At 39.0% G+C, this 15,953-nt stretch overlaps 1 protein-coding gene across 2 annotated transcripts in view; it reads left to right on the plus strand.

The window, feature by feature from the left end:
- The window catches only part of OXSR1 (oxidative stress responsive kinase 1), a 96,734-nt gene that overhangs the window by 40,163 nt on the left and 40,618 nt on the right, over positions 1-15,953 (plus strand). For both annotated transcript variants that reach the window (XM_047770257.1, XM_047770261.1), the window contains exon 5: positions 14,167-14,222. In XM_047770257.1, coding sequence (XP_047626213.1) covers positions 14,167-14,222 — 56 coding nt within the window. The remainder of the gene's footprint in view (positions 1-14,166; positions 14,223-15,953) is intronic.

Below are 15,953 nucleotides of genomic sequence, written 5' to 3' on the forward strand. Positions count from 1 at the left end.
GCCATGGTTTTGGGCCTAAAAAGACTAAATAAATAAATAAAAGCTGTATAACAGTTCATGGTTCAAATATTTCTGCTATTTATATCTCTTCAGTCCCTGAGTACAGATAATAAGAATTCCAAAGGTAGAGTCTCCCTGGATTTGGTTTTCCTTCTTTAGGAATATCTTTATTTCCCCATCCTTTCTGAAGAATGATTTCCCTGGATACGAGAATTTTTAGTTGGCAGTTCTTTTTTTCCCAGCATCTAAAAGATGCTGTGCTACTTAATTCTGGCCTTCTGGATGGTTTCAGATGAGAAATTTGTCGTGTGAATTGGTATTCTGTGAGTAATATGTTGTTTTTCTCTGGCTACTTTCAAGAGTGTTTCTTTGTCTTTGGTTTTCAGAAGTTTAAGTATGATATATCTTGGTGTGGATTTCTTTAGGTCTATCCTGTTTGGGGTTCCCAAACTTCTTAAATCCATAAGTTTTTGACTTTTACTGGTTTGGGGAAATTTTCAGCCATTATTTCTGTGAATAACTTTGCAACCCATTTCTTCTCCTCTTTTTCTGGGAAGTGTTAGATCCTTTGTTATTGTAGCGTAATCCCTGAGACTCGGTTCCTTTTTTTTTTAACCTTTTTTTTCTCTGTTCGGATTGAGAAAATATTCTTCATTTGTTTTCAAGTTTGCCAATTCTTTGCTGTGTCCTCTCCATTCTACTCTGGAACCCATTTCTTGAGCTTTTTATTTCAGTTGTCATAGGCTTTCAGTTCTATAATTTTCATTAGGTTCTTTTTTTTAGCTTTTTTCTTTTTTTTTTTTGGTCTTTTTGTTGTTGTTGTTGTTGCTATTTCTTGGGCCGCTCCCACGGCATATGGAGGTTCCCAGGCTAGGGGTCTAATCGGAGCTGTAGCCACCGGCCTATGCCAGAGCCACAGCAACTCGGGATCCGAGCCGCGTCTGCAACCTACACCACAGCTCACGGCAACCCCAGATCCTTAACCCACTGAGCAAGGCCAGGGACTGAACCCACAACCTCATGGTTCCTAGTCGGATTCGTTAACCACTGTGCCACGACGGGAACTCCAGCTTTTTTCTTTTTTGCTGAGATTTTCTGTTTTTCATTCGTTTTGAGAATTCTGAATTGCGTGTTAGAAGCACTTTTATGATGGCTGCTTTAAAATTCTTCTCAGATAATTCCAACAATTGATTCATCTTGGTGTTGATGTTAGTTGATTTGTCTTTTCTTATTTAAGTTTTTCCTAGTTCTTGGTATGTTGAGTAATTTTGTTTTATTGTATCATGAATGTTTTGGATGGTATATTAGAAGACTCTTGATCCTATTTAAATAATAATATATTGAAATAATATATTTTAGGAATTGCCCTGATTTTTAGAGCCTTTGCAGTGGTGTTCTAGTTTGTTTTGTTCACATGGCATTGCTGGAGCTCTCTGCTCAGTTCTTGATGATGCCACCATGGGAGCAGAGTGTATTTCCCCAGGCTAGATGCTGCTAGGTGGAAGGTGGAGATAGTGGCTGTGCCTTTGGATCCGTGAGCACTTCCTTGGGCTCAGCTTGTGAGCTAGGCCACCTTGTGCTAGTTGGGCTCCCATTCATTCTCTGGTATTGCCTATGGACATGAAATGCACTTCTCTGGGCCACCTTTTGTTGCTGGGTTGGGTGTTAGGAGACATTGAACCAGGGTCATCCTTTACCACTGTGTGGAGGTCCAAGAGGTGCCAGGCCTAGGTCAATCACTACCCTGAATGAAAGAATGGGAGGTAGCAGCTAAGCCTGAGACAGGTTGGGACCTAGGACCTGGGACCCTTTGCTGCAGTGGCTGCAGTGCTTTCAGCTAGACAAACATCTCGAGCAACAAAATACAAAGCAACTGTAAGGGACTGAAAATAACTGCGGACATATGCATTTGGGAAAAATTATAAGCAAGAAGATACAAAAAGAGCTAAAAACCAGGCTGCCTCTTCTGAAGAGCCAGGAGCAAATCAGGGTGTCAGAAGCAAGAGTAGAGTACTATACATGCCCCCTGCACACACCACCACCAACAGGGTGGGAAGACCACCTAAACCACTCCTCTCACCTGACCTTTGGACCTGCCCCTACCCTCACTGCATATAAGGAACCAGCTCTGTACCCCTTGAGGAGTGAGCAAGCAAGGGCACCTGTTGTCATTATTTCCCCCTGCTACAGCAGGGGCTCCAATAAAGCCTTGCCTGAATTATCCTTTCTGGCCTTTTGTCAATTTTTATTGATTGAGGAAGGCCAAGAATGCAGATCTTAGGGAGTTCCTCTTGTGGCTCATCAGGTAAAGAACCCAACTAGTATCCATGAGGGTGTGGGTCTGATCCCTGGCCTTGCTCAGTGGGTTAAGGATCTGGCATTGGTGTGAGCTGTGGTGTAGGTTGCAAACTCGGCTCAGATCCTGCATTGCTGTGGCTATGGCTTGGGCCAGCAGCTGTAGCTTCAATTTGATCCCTAGTTTGGGAACTTCCATATGCCACCAGTGCAGCCCTAAAAAGCAGAAAAAAAAAAAAAAAAAGTCAGACAGCTACCAACTTGTAAAACTGAAGGTTGGTGGGGTTTTTTTTTGTTTTTTTGGTTTTTTTTTTTTTTTTTGCTTTTTGGGCTATACTGGTGGCATATGGAAGTTCCCAGGCTAGGGGTCAAATCAGAGCTGCAGCTTCTGGCCTACGCCACAGCCATAGGCACACTAGATCTGAGCTACATCTATGACCTACACCACAGCTCATGGCAAATGCTGGATCCTTAACCCACTGAATGAGGCCAGGAATCAAACCTGCATCCTCACGGATACTAGTTGGGTTCATTACCGCTGAGCCACAGCAGGAACTCCTAAAACTCAAGTATTTAAGGGGTAATCAGAAAATGGAGAGGAAAAAAGCAAAATATCCCCTCCCTGAACACAAAAACATTTGATTAGGTTACCTTGAGACTAGAAGCATTTTAAAGAAAATCAAGGTATAATAGGCGAAACCTGCTATCTATAGAAGTATCTCATTTTAGGAAAAAATGAATAATTTTTCCTTCCTTCCTTCTTTCTTTTCTAGCTGCACTTGCAGCATATGGAAGTTCCCAGGCTCAGGACTGAATCGAACTGCAGCTGCCAGCCACAGCCACAGCAACTCAGGATCTGAGCTGCGTCTGTGAACTACACCACAGCTTGCAGCAGCTCTGGATCCTTAACCCACTGAAAAGGGCCAGGGAGTGGACCCTCATCCTCATACAGTAACATTTGTAACCTGCTGAGTCACAATGGGAACTCTGAATAATTCTTTATAGTTGTTTAAATTTTCAACCTGTTTAAGTCTTACAAAGTAAATCAGCTTTCTTTTTATGGGGATAAAAGAGAAGAGTTGATTCTAAGGAATAATATGTAAACCAGAAATCATGGAAACACTGAAGTTGTATATATATTTAAGACAATAGGATTTTTCATCTGAAATGGAGTCATGGCACAGTGGAAATGAATCTGACTAGGAACCATGAGATTGTGGGTTTGATCCCTGGCCTTGCTCAGTGGGTTAAGGGTCTGGTTTGCTGTGGCTGTGGGGTAAGCAGGCAGCTGTAGCTCTGATTGGACGCCTAGCCTGGGAACCTCCATATGATGCTTGTGCGGGCCTAAAAGGCCAAAATAAAATAAGATGAAATAAAATTGTACCTAATCAAAAAAAAAAAAAAAAAAAAGTACCGGGTTCAATCCCTGGCCTCACTTAGTGGGTTAAAGATCCAGCTTTGCCACAAGCTGCAGTGTAGATGACAGATGCGACTCAGATCCAGTATTGCTGTGGCTGTGGTGTAGCTCTGATTCGACCCCTAGCCTGGAAACTTCCGTATGCCCAGGTGCAACCCTTAAAAAAAGAAGGAAAAAGAAAAAAAAATTGTTTTTAATATACGTAATCAATTATTTTGTATCTAGTTAAAATATTGTGTTAGCAAATGACTGTAAAGGGGGCATGACCAAAGAGTAAACACTTGGGAATTTATTTCCCACACTGTTAAGAGGAAAAGGTGCCCTGAAAAACAGCATTCCTATCCTCTGAATGATGATAACCTTGTGTATTATACCTTGATACTAGCAGTGAACATAATTCAGTTAATACCTCAGTTTGATTCCATGTTCTTTGAGTAATCTTTTAGAAGGAAATATGCCAGCGATTGCTAATTGGCCTCTAATATGTCTCCCCTCTGTTATTTTTATTTATTTAGTCTTTTTTTTTTTGCCTTTTCTAGGGCTGCTTCCCACAGTTTGTGGAGGTTCCTGGGCTAGGGGTCTAATCAGAGCTGTAGCCACTGGCCTACACCAGAGCCACAGCAACACGGGATCTGAGCCGTGTCTGCGACCCACACCACAACTCACGGTAACGCTGGATTCTTAACCCACTGAGGGAGGCCAGGGATCAAACCCTCAACCTCATGATTCCTAGTCGAATTCGTTAACCACTGCGCCACAACGGGAACTCCTCCCCTCTTTTAGAATAAGAAAAAAAGGCTTTTTTTTTTTTTTTTTTTTACTGGAAAGATGACCATCCAGAAAAAGGGCAACATTTCATAGCCTCCCATGCAGGCCAGATATGACTGTGAGATTTAGTTTTTAGCCATCGTGATGAGAACAGAAGTGTTGTGTACTATTTCCAAGTTGTTCCCTTAACAGGTTTTATCAACCTCAGCACTACTGATATTTGATCTGAACGGTTATTTGTTGTAGGGGCTATCTTGTGCATTGTAGAATGGATCTAGCAACATCTCTGGTTTCTACATATTACATGCCAGTAGCACTCCCCATCCCCACTCCATCAATGTCCTCTGTGACAACCGAAAATGTCCCTTAACACTGCCATATACCCCGAGAACTACTGCTAACAGAAAGTGACATAACCACTCTTTGCCCTTTTCTTTCATTCCATTGAAATGTGGATGTAGTAGTAAGGCATCATGGACTGTGCAGCAAGAACTTAGAGATGGTAAAGCAATAAAATACGAGGGACCTGAGTCACTCACTGCCTCTATGGAGTCAGTCCATGCCAGATTCATGTCATTCATGCCCAGACTATTATGTGAGAGGGAAAAAAAATTTTTTATAGCCGTAGAGATCACCAGCGATTGATAAACTCTAGCCCACAGGCTGAATTATTTGTTTCTTTTTTAAAACACAACCATGCCTACTCATTTACAGATTGTCTATGGCTGTTTTCATACTACAGAGACAAAGTAGTGGTGATGGTGAACGTGTGGCCCACAAAACCTAAACTATTTACTGTCTGGCCCTTTAAGAAAATGTGGATCTCTGGTGTCCATGATAATGGCAACTAGCAGTCACTGAAACTTGTGTGTGAAATCATTTTCTAAATATGTTTCCAAGCTTTCCTCAATTAATCTTCACAATTACTTTCTGAGTTGGTACTATTATTATTATTCTTCCTATTTTACAGATGACAGACCAAGACAAAGAGAGTTAAGCCAGTGGTTACCCAGCTAATGAGAGAGCTGGGATCTGAATTTAGGCAGTCTCCTTGCAGAGCCTTCTAGGAAAAAGTGGGCTAATCAGTGAAGCTGGGCATACACTGGTTCAATATCAGTTATAGCTTTTAGTTACTAACTCAGTAGAATTTAGGTCTGCCACTGAATTATTATTCTTCAAATAAGCTATATGTTGTCTTATTTAATATATCCATATCTCTATCTTTAAAAGTCAGTCTTAGAGTTCCTTTCGTGGCTCAGTGATTAACAAACCCTGCTAGTACCCATGAGGATTCGGGCTCGATCACTGGCCTTGCTCAGTAGGTTAAGGATCCCTTGTTGCCATGAGCTGTGGTGTAGGTTGCAGATGAGGCTCAGATCCTGCGTTGCTATGGCTGTGGTGTAGGCCACACACAGCTCTGATTTGACCCCTAACCTGGGAACTTCCATATGCCATGGGTGCAGCCCTAAAAACAAAAAAGACACACACACAAAAGGTCAGAGTCTTCACCTCAGAACATGAATAGAAGTGTATATATACCAAGTGTATGAACCTTGGATGTTTTCAGTAGATTTTATTCTCTTCTTTTTAGAGTCCAGTTGTTATTTCATGTAGATTTGTGTCATGGTGGATTAGGGCAAATAATTTTATTCCATCTCCCCTGGGTTTTCTCCTTGACCTTCTAATCTTTAGAGCATTTGACTAGGGTGATCAGGTCTCTAAATTAGACTTAAACTTTTCTCTGTCTCTCTTTTTTACTTACATGATTATTTTTCCAATTTAAAAAGGTTAGCTGATTTGTTTCTTCTCTTGGCCTTTATCAAGTGTTCCATAAACTTTGCCTGTTGATGAGTCATAAAAATGTAGTGGGAAGAAACTTGTGTTCTGTACTAATGAGAAAATCAAGTATGTTTGTGATATTTCTTTTAATTTTAAAAGGAATTTGTAACTTTGGTGCAATAGTGCCATGTAAGAAATGGCATTAAGCTGTGAAAAATAAAACTCACTGTTCTTACTATTTAAGATTTGTCAAAGGATTTAACTATTGTGGTTGCTGGGTTGCTTGGTATTCTTAGTGGTGGGGTAAAAAAAAAAAACAAAAAACTTTTTTTTTTTTTAACAGTCGTATCCACAGCATATGGAAATTCCCACGCCAGGGATTGAATCCGAGCCACAGGTGTGGCAACACCAGATCCTTTAATCCACTGCACTTGACTGGGGATCAGACCCTCACCTCCACAGCACAGCAACCCAAGCTGCTGCAGTCAAGATTCTAAATCCACTGTACCATACTGGGAACTCCAAAAAAGTTTCTTTCATTAAGGACTACTATATTGATTTTCAGATACTTAGTTACAATTTTTCTTCTTTCTTTATGCTTTTTAGGGCCGCATCCAAGGCATATGGAAGTTCCCAGGCTAGGGGTTCAATCAAAGCTACAGCTGCTGGCCTGCACCACAGCCACAGCAACTTGGGATCCGAACCACATCTGCGACACACAGCACAGCTCACAGCAATGCCAGATCCTTAACCTACTGATCCAGGCCAGGGATAGAACCCAAAACCTCATGGTTCCTAGTAGGATTTGTTTCTGCTGAGCCACTACAGGAACTCCCAGTTATAAGTTTTTTTCCTGAAAGGTCTGTTATCCTGTTCTGTGTGAAGACATATTGGTGTGCTTGGTTTTCCAGTGAGCCACTTAGCTTCATGATATTCCTCTGCTTTTACTCTTGGAAGCACTCCAATCTATAGATTATACTTTTGGTTTGAAAAGGGAAATATGAATTGAGTATCTGGGAAATTTATCAGGAAAAATAGTCACCCAAAGTGTAGGCTCTATTGAAAATGGATTACTGTCGTTTCACATAAGACAAAAACTTAGAAAACATTGTTTGAGGGAGTTCCCATTATGGCTTAGCAAAAATCCAACTTTTATCCATGAGGATCCAGGTTTGATCCCTGGTTTCACTCACTGGGTTAAGTATCCAACATTGCCACAAGCTGTGGTGTAGATTACAGATTCATCTTGGATCTGGCATTGCTGTGGCTATGGCATAGGCCTGCTGCTGTAGCTCTGATTCGACCCCTAGCCGGGAACTTTCATATGCCATAGGTGCAACCCTAAAGAAAACAAAACAGAAGAATCACTGCAGTGGCTTTGATCCAATTCAATCACCTGCTGGGCACAGTAAGTTAAAAGATCCCATGTTGCTGCATCTGCAGCATAGGTTGCAGCTATGGCTCAGATTCAGTCCCTGGCCTGGGAACTTCCATATGCCTCAGGTTTGGCCACTAAAAAAAAAAGAGAAAAAGAAAACATTATCTTTATAATTTATCATTATCTTTATAATTTATAGTTTATAACCCTAATATTTAGAATAGAGATAAGATGTGGGAATTGGGGGCTGGGACAGCAGGAGGGAATAATGCAAATACAAGGCTTAAAATTTTTAAACAGCACAAAATGGTGTATGACATGACAAATCTTCTCAATATCATGTTGATACTATGTTCTCTTGATATGATGTGATGAAAATGGCATTTTACAGTTGTGATTTTTCTTTCCCCAAATGCAACACCAGTCTAATCTTGAGGAAAACATCATAAAAATTCCATCAGAGGGGTGTCCTACAAAATACTTGACCATTACTCCTCAAAACTGTCAAAGTCGTTAAAAACAAGGAAAGTCACAAACAGGAGGAACCCTAAGAAGACATGACAACTAAATGGAATATGGTATCCTGGGAAAGAAAAAAGGCATTACGTTACAACTAAAAAACTTGAGTAAATTGTAGGTCTTGGTTAATAGCAATGCATCAGTACTGGTTCATTAACCTGGCAAAAGTACCCTTCTCATATATGATGTTAGTAATGGGGGGAACTGAGTGTCAGGTATATGAGAATGCCTCTGTACTGTCTTCTCAAGTTTTATGTACATCTAAAATTTTTCTAGGAGTTCCTGTCGTGGCTCAGCGATAACAAACCTGACTAGTATCCATGAGGACAAGGGTTCAATCCCTGGCCTCACTCAGCGGGTAGGGGATATGGTGTTGCTGTGCGCTATGGTGTAGGTCATAGATGCGGCTTGGATCTGGCATTGCTGTGGCTGTGGTGTAGGCTGGTAGCTGCAGCTCCCAGTTATGCAGACTAACTGGGAGCCTCCATATGCCATGGGTGCAGCCCTAAAAAAAACAACCAAACAAAAAAAAAGTTTTAAAAAGTAAAGCGTTAAAAAAGTCTCTTTTTTTTCCCTGAACCTCTAGTATCCTGGTCTAAAGGGAAACACTTCTTGCCATTTTCTTGTGAATCCTTTGAGAGAAATTTTATGCCAGTTTAAACCTACTGTATATATCCCCCTCCCTCCTGCATTAAACAAACAAAGAGGGGGGAGTTCTTCCTGTGGCACAGTAGGATAAGGATCCGGTAATTTTCTCTGTGGCAGCATAGGTTCAATCCCTGGCCTAGTGTGATGGATTGAGGAGTGCACATTGCCACAGCTGTGGCATAGGTCAAAGCTGAAGCCTAGATTCAGTCCCTGGCCCAAGAACTTCCATATGCCTCAGATGCAACCAAAAAAAAAAAAAAAAAAGGGCAAATGGCAACATGAAGTATTCTTTTTTCACTTGATATATTTGCAGATTGTCCCATATTAACAAACACATTCATTAGTTTTGGTAGTATTTCATTATATATAGCTATACCATAATTGTCTTCTATTTAGATGGATAGTTGTCCTCTTTAGCTACAACATATTAGTTTATAACCCTAATATTTAGAATAGAGATAAGATGTGGGAATTGGGGGCTGGGACAGCAGGAGGGAACAATTAAGTTACAAAATAATACAATTATTTTGGTATTTAGTTGGATGAATTGATTGATTTAATACTTTCAGAAACAATCACTTTTTGTTTTTTTAATTGAAAATTTGATTTCTTATTAATACAGCCAAAGTTACTCAGTTTTGAATTTCTCCTTATATGCCATTGAGATTTTAAACATCTGACAGAATGTTATGCATAGGCAGGAATAGTTGCTATTACTGAACTGATTAAAGACATTTTCTTAATATTTAATTGTTATTTAAACTCATACATTGTTTTCATTTTTTAAAGTTTTATTGAAGAATTTGATTTAAAATGTGTTAACTTCAGCTGTACAACATAGTGATTCAGTTATACATGTCTACACATCCATTCTCTTTCAGATTATTTTCCCACATAGATTATCACAAAATACTGGGTAGAGTTCTCTGTGCTATTTTGGTGTATAGGTGGATGGATGGATGGATTGACTTACTGCTTCAGTTATCTCCTTAAGAGGATTTGAGGCAGTTGTCTTCTACTTAGTTATTTAAATCTGTTTGATGAATATCTGGCAGGTCCTCTTTATGTCCTAACTGTAATACCAAGTAAGTGCAGGTGATAAAGAAATATATTAAGATACAGGCCCAGATATGGCTAATGGTAAAATGAGAAAGACCCAGAGATAGGATTATATTTTTATGAGCTCTACTAACATTCTACAGTGCAGCCTGCTGCAAAAACACAGAGGAGGAGGAAGTAAGTAAACTGTATGTCGCTGATACAAGATTAACACTCAGAAATCAGTTGCATTTCTGTTTATTAAAAATGAAATATTAGAAAAGAAATACAAAAATACAATACCTTTTAAAATTGCACCCCAAAAAATCAAATACCTGGCAATAAATCTGACCAAGGAGGTGAAAGACTTATATGCTTAGAACTATAAAACATTCATCAAGGAGGAGTTCCTGTCGTGGCTCAGTGGTTAAGGAATCCAACTAGGAACCATAAGGTTGCGGGTTCGATCCCTGGCCTTGTTCAGTTGGTTAAGGATCGGCGTTGCCGTGAGCTGTGGTGTAGGCAGGCGGCTGCAGTTTTGATTAGACCCCTAGCCTGGGAACCTCCACTTGCCGCGGGTGCGGCCCAAGAAAAAGACAAAAAAAAATCACCAAGGAAATTAAAGAGGATTCAAAGAAATGGAAAGATATTCCATGCTCCTGGGTTGGAAAAATTAATATTGTAAAAATGACCATACTATGCAAAGCAATCTACAGATTCAATGCAATCCCTATCAAATTACCCATGACATTTTTCACAGAACTAGAACAAACAATCCAAAAATTTATATGGAACAATAAAAGACCCAGAATTGCCAAAGCAATCCTGAGGAAAAAAAACAAAGCAGAAGGTGTAACTGTCCCAAGACTTCGGGCAATATTACAAAGCCACATTCATCAAGATAGTGTGGTACTGGTACCAAAACAGACATATAGACCAATGGAACAGAACAGAGAACACAGAAATAAACTCAGACACCTACGGTCAGTTCATCTTCAACAAAGGAGGCAAAAATATAAAATGGGAAAAAGACAATCCTTTCAGCAAGTGGTGCTGGGAAAACTGGACAGCCGCATGTAAAACAGTGAAACTGGAACACACCCTCACACCATGCACAAAAATAAACTCAAAATGGCTTAAAGACTTAAACATAAGACAAGACACCATCAGACTCCTAGAGGAGAATACAGGCAAAACATTCTCTGACATCAACTTTACAAATGTTTTCTCAAGTCAGTCTCCCAAGGCAACAGAAATAAAAGCGAAAATAAACCAGTGGGACCTACTCAAACTGACAAGTTTTTGCACAGCAAGGGAAACCGTTAAAACCCAAAAAGACAACTTACCGAATGGGAGAAAATAGTTTCAAACAATGCAACTGACAAGGGCTTAATCTTCAAAATATTACAGACAATTTATACAACTCAATAGCAAAAAAGCCAACAACCCAATTGAAAAATGGGCAAAAGACCTGAATAGACTTTTCTCCAAGGAAGATATACAGATGCCAACAAGCACATGAAAAAATGCACACCATCACTGATTATTAGAGAAATGCAAATCAAAACTACTATGAGGTAACACCTCACACCAGTCAGAATGGCCATCATTAATAAGTCCTCAAATAACAAATGCTGAAGAGGGTGTGGAGAAAAGGGAACCCTCCTGCACTGTTGGTGGGAATATAAATTGGTACAAACACTATGGAGAACAGATGGAGGTACCCTAGAAAACTGTATGTAGAACTACCATATGACCCAGCAATCCCACTCTTGGGCATATATCCAGACAAAACTTTCCTTGAAAAAGACGCATGCACCCACATGTTCATTGCAGCACTGTTTACAATAGCCAAGACCTGGAAACAACCTAAATGTCCATCAACAGATGATTGAATTAAGAAGATGTGGTGTGTATGTATACACAATGGAATACTACTAAGCCATAAAATAGAACAAAATAATGCCATTTGCAGCCAAATGAATGGAACTAGAGACTCTCATACAAAGTGAAGTAAGTCAGAAAGAGAAAGACAAATACCATATTATATCACATAGCTGGAATCTAATATATGGCACAAGTGAACCTTTCCACAGAAAACATCATGGACATGGAGAACAGATTTATGGTTACCAAGGGGGAGGGGGAGGGAGTGGAATGGATTGGGAATTTGGGGTTATTAGATGGAAACTATTGCTTTTGGAATGGATAGGCAATGAAATCCTGCTATATAGCACTGGGAACAATATCTAGTCACTTATGATGGAGCATGATGATGTGAGAAAAAAGAATGTATGCGTGTATGTGTGACTGGGTCACCTTGCTGTACAGTAGAAATTCGACAGAACACTGTAAACCAACTATAATGGAAAAAATAAAAATCGTTATAAAATTTAAAAAAACTGTACTTTTTTTTTTTTCTGTTGTTTTAGATGTCATTATGCATGAGCTGAGAAAAAGGAGTTGAAGGTTCATGGTTGTCTTAGTTGAATGGTCTTTGTCACCAAGGGAAGGGAATATCCTCAGTTCTCTCTTGTTCATGGTCAGAGACTTTAGGTTTGTAGGGCAAAGTGAGTTAACTTCCATTCTAAGTCAGCCTCTGGGGTAAGATCCTATAAATTTCTTGGATTTATAAGCAGAACGTAATACTCAGTAATGTGATGTCCTTAAGCTTTAGTACATAGGAAAGGTATTATATACTCCTGATACAGTGGTGCTGCTACACATAGTTGTGACACAGTTGTTCACTGTTTACCAGAGAATGGTTATATCTAAGGATGGAGGAACGAGGACAGGGGCAGAGAAAGGATGAAGTGTTGTGCTTTTCACAGGTTCTTTTTCCTGACAAGTAGGGCTTTCTTCCGTTTTTCTTTCTTTTCTAACTTTAAGACCTGGCTCTCTTTTGTTTATTTAATTATATTTATTTTTAACTGTAAAATAGATGAGTCCATTCCCACAAGATTATCAAACACTGTTCCCCCTTGACTCCAGCCCCATTCCTCTCTGCCAGGGAACTAAATTGATTTCTTTGCGTTTCGTGTGTATGGAAAGGGGTGTGTGTCACATTAATGGTATCATACAACATGTACTGTCCCTTTTGATTTGTTCACTTAGAGGTATCTTAGAGAGTGTTTGAAGTCATAACAGGTTAATTGACCTTAATCTATTTCATGAATGTAACAGAATTAATTTAACCTTTCTTCTATTGTTGGCTTTCTAACTTATTATCATTTGGGGTTTGTTATTATAACCAAAGCTGTAGAGAATTGCCCTTTACATTTCGTTTACATTGTGAGTTTCTCTAGTTATTAAGGAGCTGATTTGCTACTCATAGAATTTAGAGATTATAGATTTTTGTCAGATACTACTGACATGTTGCATGAGGGAACAAGTTGAAGATTTGAATGGAGAGTACAATGTCATTTATGTTGAAAGAAAAGCCTGGCTGTTTCACAGGAACATATTCTGTTAAGTGGATTTAATGGTTGAACATTTTGGAGAGAAGAATATTGGACTCAAGAATGGTAGTCAAATGAATTTTGACCTTTTCAGTGATGTTTAGGTTTTTACAATAGGAATGTATTTTTGTATTACTTGAATTATTATAGTTATTAATAAAAACAGAGATGTTTGAATAATTTTATCATATTTTATGCTATAGGTGTAGAACAATCCCTGTTGCATATGGACCATTTAAAAATTTTGATCATATCTTAGGGTGTAGAAAAAAAATCAATGTATTTGAAAAAGAAATAACATGAGGGTAAGTGAGGGCCATATTCTTTGGCCACTGTTATTTCAAGTGAGGATTTAATAACCTTGGGTTTTCCAGATTTTATAGTGGAAAGCTATGGTATTGTAGCCTTCTGTATACAAAGTTTGGATTCTAGTACAAGTGACTATAATTTAAAAAATACTGCTCTTGGCCTTAATACCCTTTAATGCAAAATCAAGCATTTAATATTGCCAGTGTTGGGAGTTCCTGTTGTGGCTCAGTGGAAGCGAACCTGCCTAGTATCCGTGAGGATGCAGGTTCGATCCCTGGCCCCACTCAGGTTAAGGATTTGGTGTTACTGCAAGATGTGGTGTAGATCACAGATGCAGCTCGGACCTGGCGTTGCTGTGGCTGTGGCGTAGGCCGGCAGCTGCAGCTCTGATTCGACCCATAGCCTGGGAACTTCCATATGCCGCAGGTGCAGCCCTAAAAGAGCAGTAAATAAATAAATAAGTAAATAAATATTGCCAGTGAATATAGTGAACTGTTTAAATCATGTGACTTCATAGAATAGATGTTTTTTAATGTGTGGTTTTCTTTTTTTCGAAGAGATGTGAAGGCTGGAAATATTCTCCTTGGAGAAGATGGCTCAGTACAGATTGCAGGTAATGATTAGTATTTCTTTTTGTTTTAATTTAATGGTTGGTAGAACCACATTATTTATCTTTTTTCTCAGTTGGTTTTCTCTCCTGTTCCATGGACCATCTCTGGTCAAATATACTATGTTAGCATATCCCTGCTGACTGAAGATGTCTTCCACTACTCATCCTTTAGTTTTATTTTTTTTAATTTTTATTTATTTATTTATTTTATAATTTTTTTTTATTTTCCCACTGTACAGCAAGGGGGTCAGGTTATCCTTACATGTATACATTACAATTACATTTTTTCACCCACCCTTTGTTCTGTTGCAACATGAGTATCTAGACAAAGTTCTCAATGCTATTCAGCAGGATCTCCTTGTAAATCTATTCTAAGTTGTGTCTGATAAGCCCAAGCTCCCCATCCCTCCCACTCCCTCCCCCTCCCATCAGGCAGCCACAAGTCTCTTCTCCAAGTCCATGATCATCCTTTAGTTTTAATCCTAGGCATTTTCTGACCATTCCACATTACCTTCCAGTTATCCACTCCTTACCCTTATTAGAGTCATCTTCTTTGGGTTCTCATAGTACTTCCCTTTAAAGGAGTGCTCAAGAAGCCTCATTACATTTAAGAATAAATATGCTAGCACAACATTGTAAACCAACTTTAATAAATCATCCTTCAATAAAATAAATTTTAAAAAAGAAGAAGAAATATGCTATAGAAAGTTGATACAGAGCTGCTTCTGTCCTGGGGAAAATGAAGTATTTGCCAGTTAGGAAAAGGTGGAAGTATACTTTTGGCAGATTCAGAATTGAAGAGTAAGAGTTGGAGGCCAAAGCCTGCCACTGTTGCTATTCCCGGTGAAATACCCTCTCTACCAGGGTGAGACTCCAGAATGGCTGAACTGCAGGATTGTTAAACAAGCAGATCATCTGAAAAAACCTCAGCTCAGTCCTGTACTGCTGGGATAATCACGTGTTTGGCAGGAGGAAGATAATCACCCAAACCTTGAGTTATTTTTTCAGCCTTAGAAGATAATTTAGGCACACATCTTCATGTCTTCAGTTAAGGCAATGTTTTAACCAAACCACATCATGCTTTACTAAGCCACATTATGCTTTAACATAAAGAAAAATGTTGATAAATTTGACTCCTGTAAAATTTGAAACTTCTCTTTCATTGATAGTTTATCACCATTAATAAGAAAAATAAGGCAAAACCACAGATTAGAGAAGATATTTGAAGTATGAATCATTGATAAAGGGCTTAAATTTAGAATATACAAGAACTCATTAAGGAAAAATCAGATAATGAAGACATGAGAATATAAATGGAATGCAAGATGTTCAGCCTCACTAGTTATCAATTAAATGCAAAGTAAAGTAACCTTGAGATACCGCATTATACTGGCTGACCCAGCAAACACACTAGTTGTCAGTGTGAATGTAAGGGAAAATCTCACACTCTGGTGGTGGGAGTATAAATTAGTACACTTTATTTATTAAGTTTAAGATATGCATACCCAAAGACTTTCACTTCTAGATGTATGGTGTACAGAAATTCATACTTCAGCATGCTATAGTGCTCATAAGCATTAAAAGTTTGAAACAGTCCCAAGCCTTTCATTACTAGAAGGGATAAATTGTAGTTAATTTATACTTTGGAATACCACATGGTGTTGAAAATGGATAGAACTACAACTTACAGAGAAATGTTAAATCAGTTATAAAAACATAGGGTGAAAGAAGCTA

This window comes from Phacochoerus africanus, chromosome 1 (assembly GCF_016906955.1).
Source record: "Phacochoerus africanus isolate WHEZ1 chromosome 1, ROS_Pafr_v1, whole genome shotgun sequence".
In the NCBI taxonomy this organism is placed as follows: domain Eukaryota; kingdom Metazoa; phylum Chordata; class Mammalia; order Artiodactyla; family Suidae; genus Phacochoerus; species Phacochoerus africanus.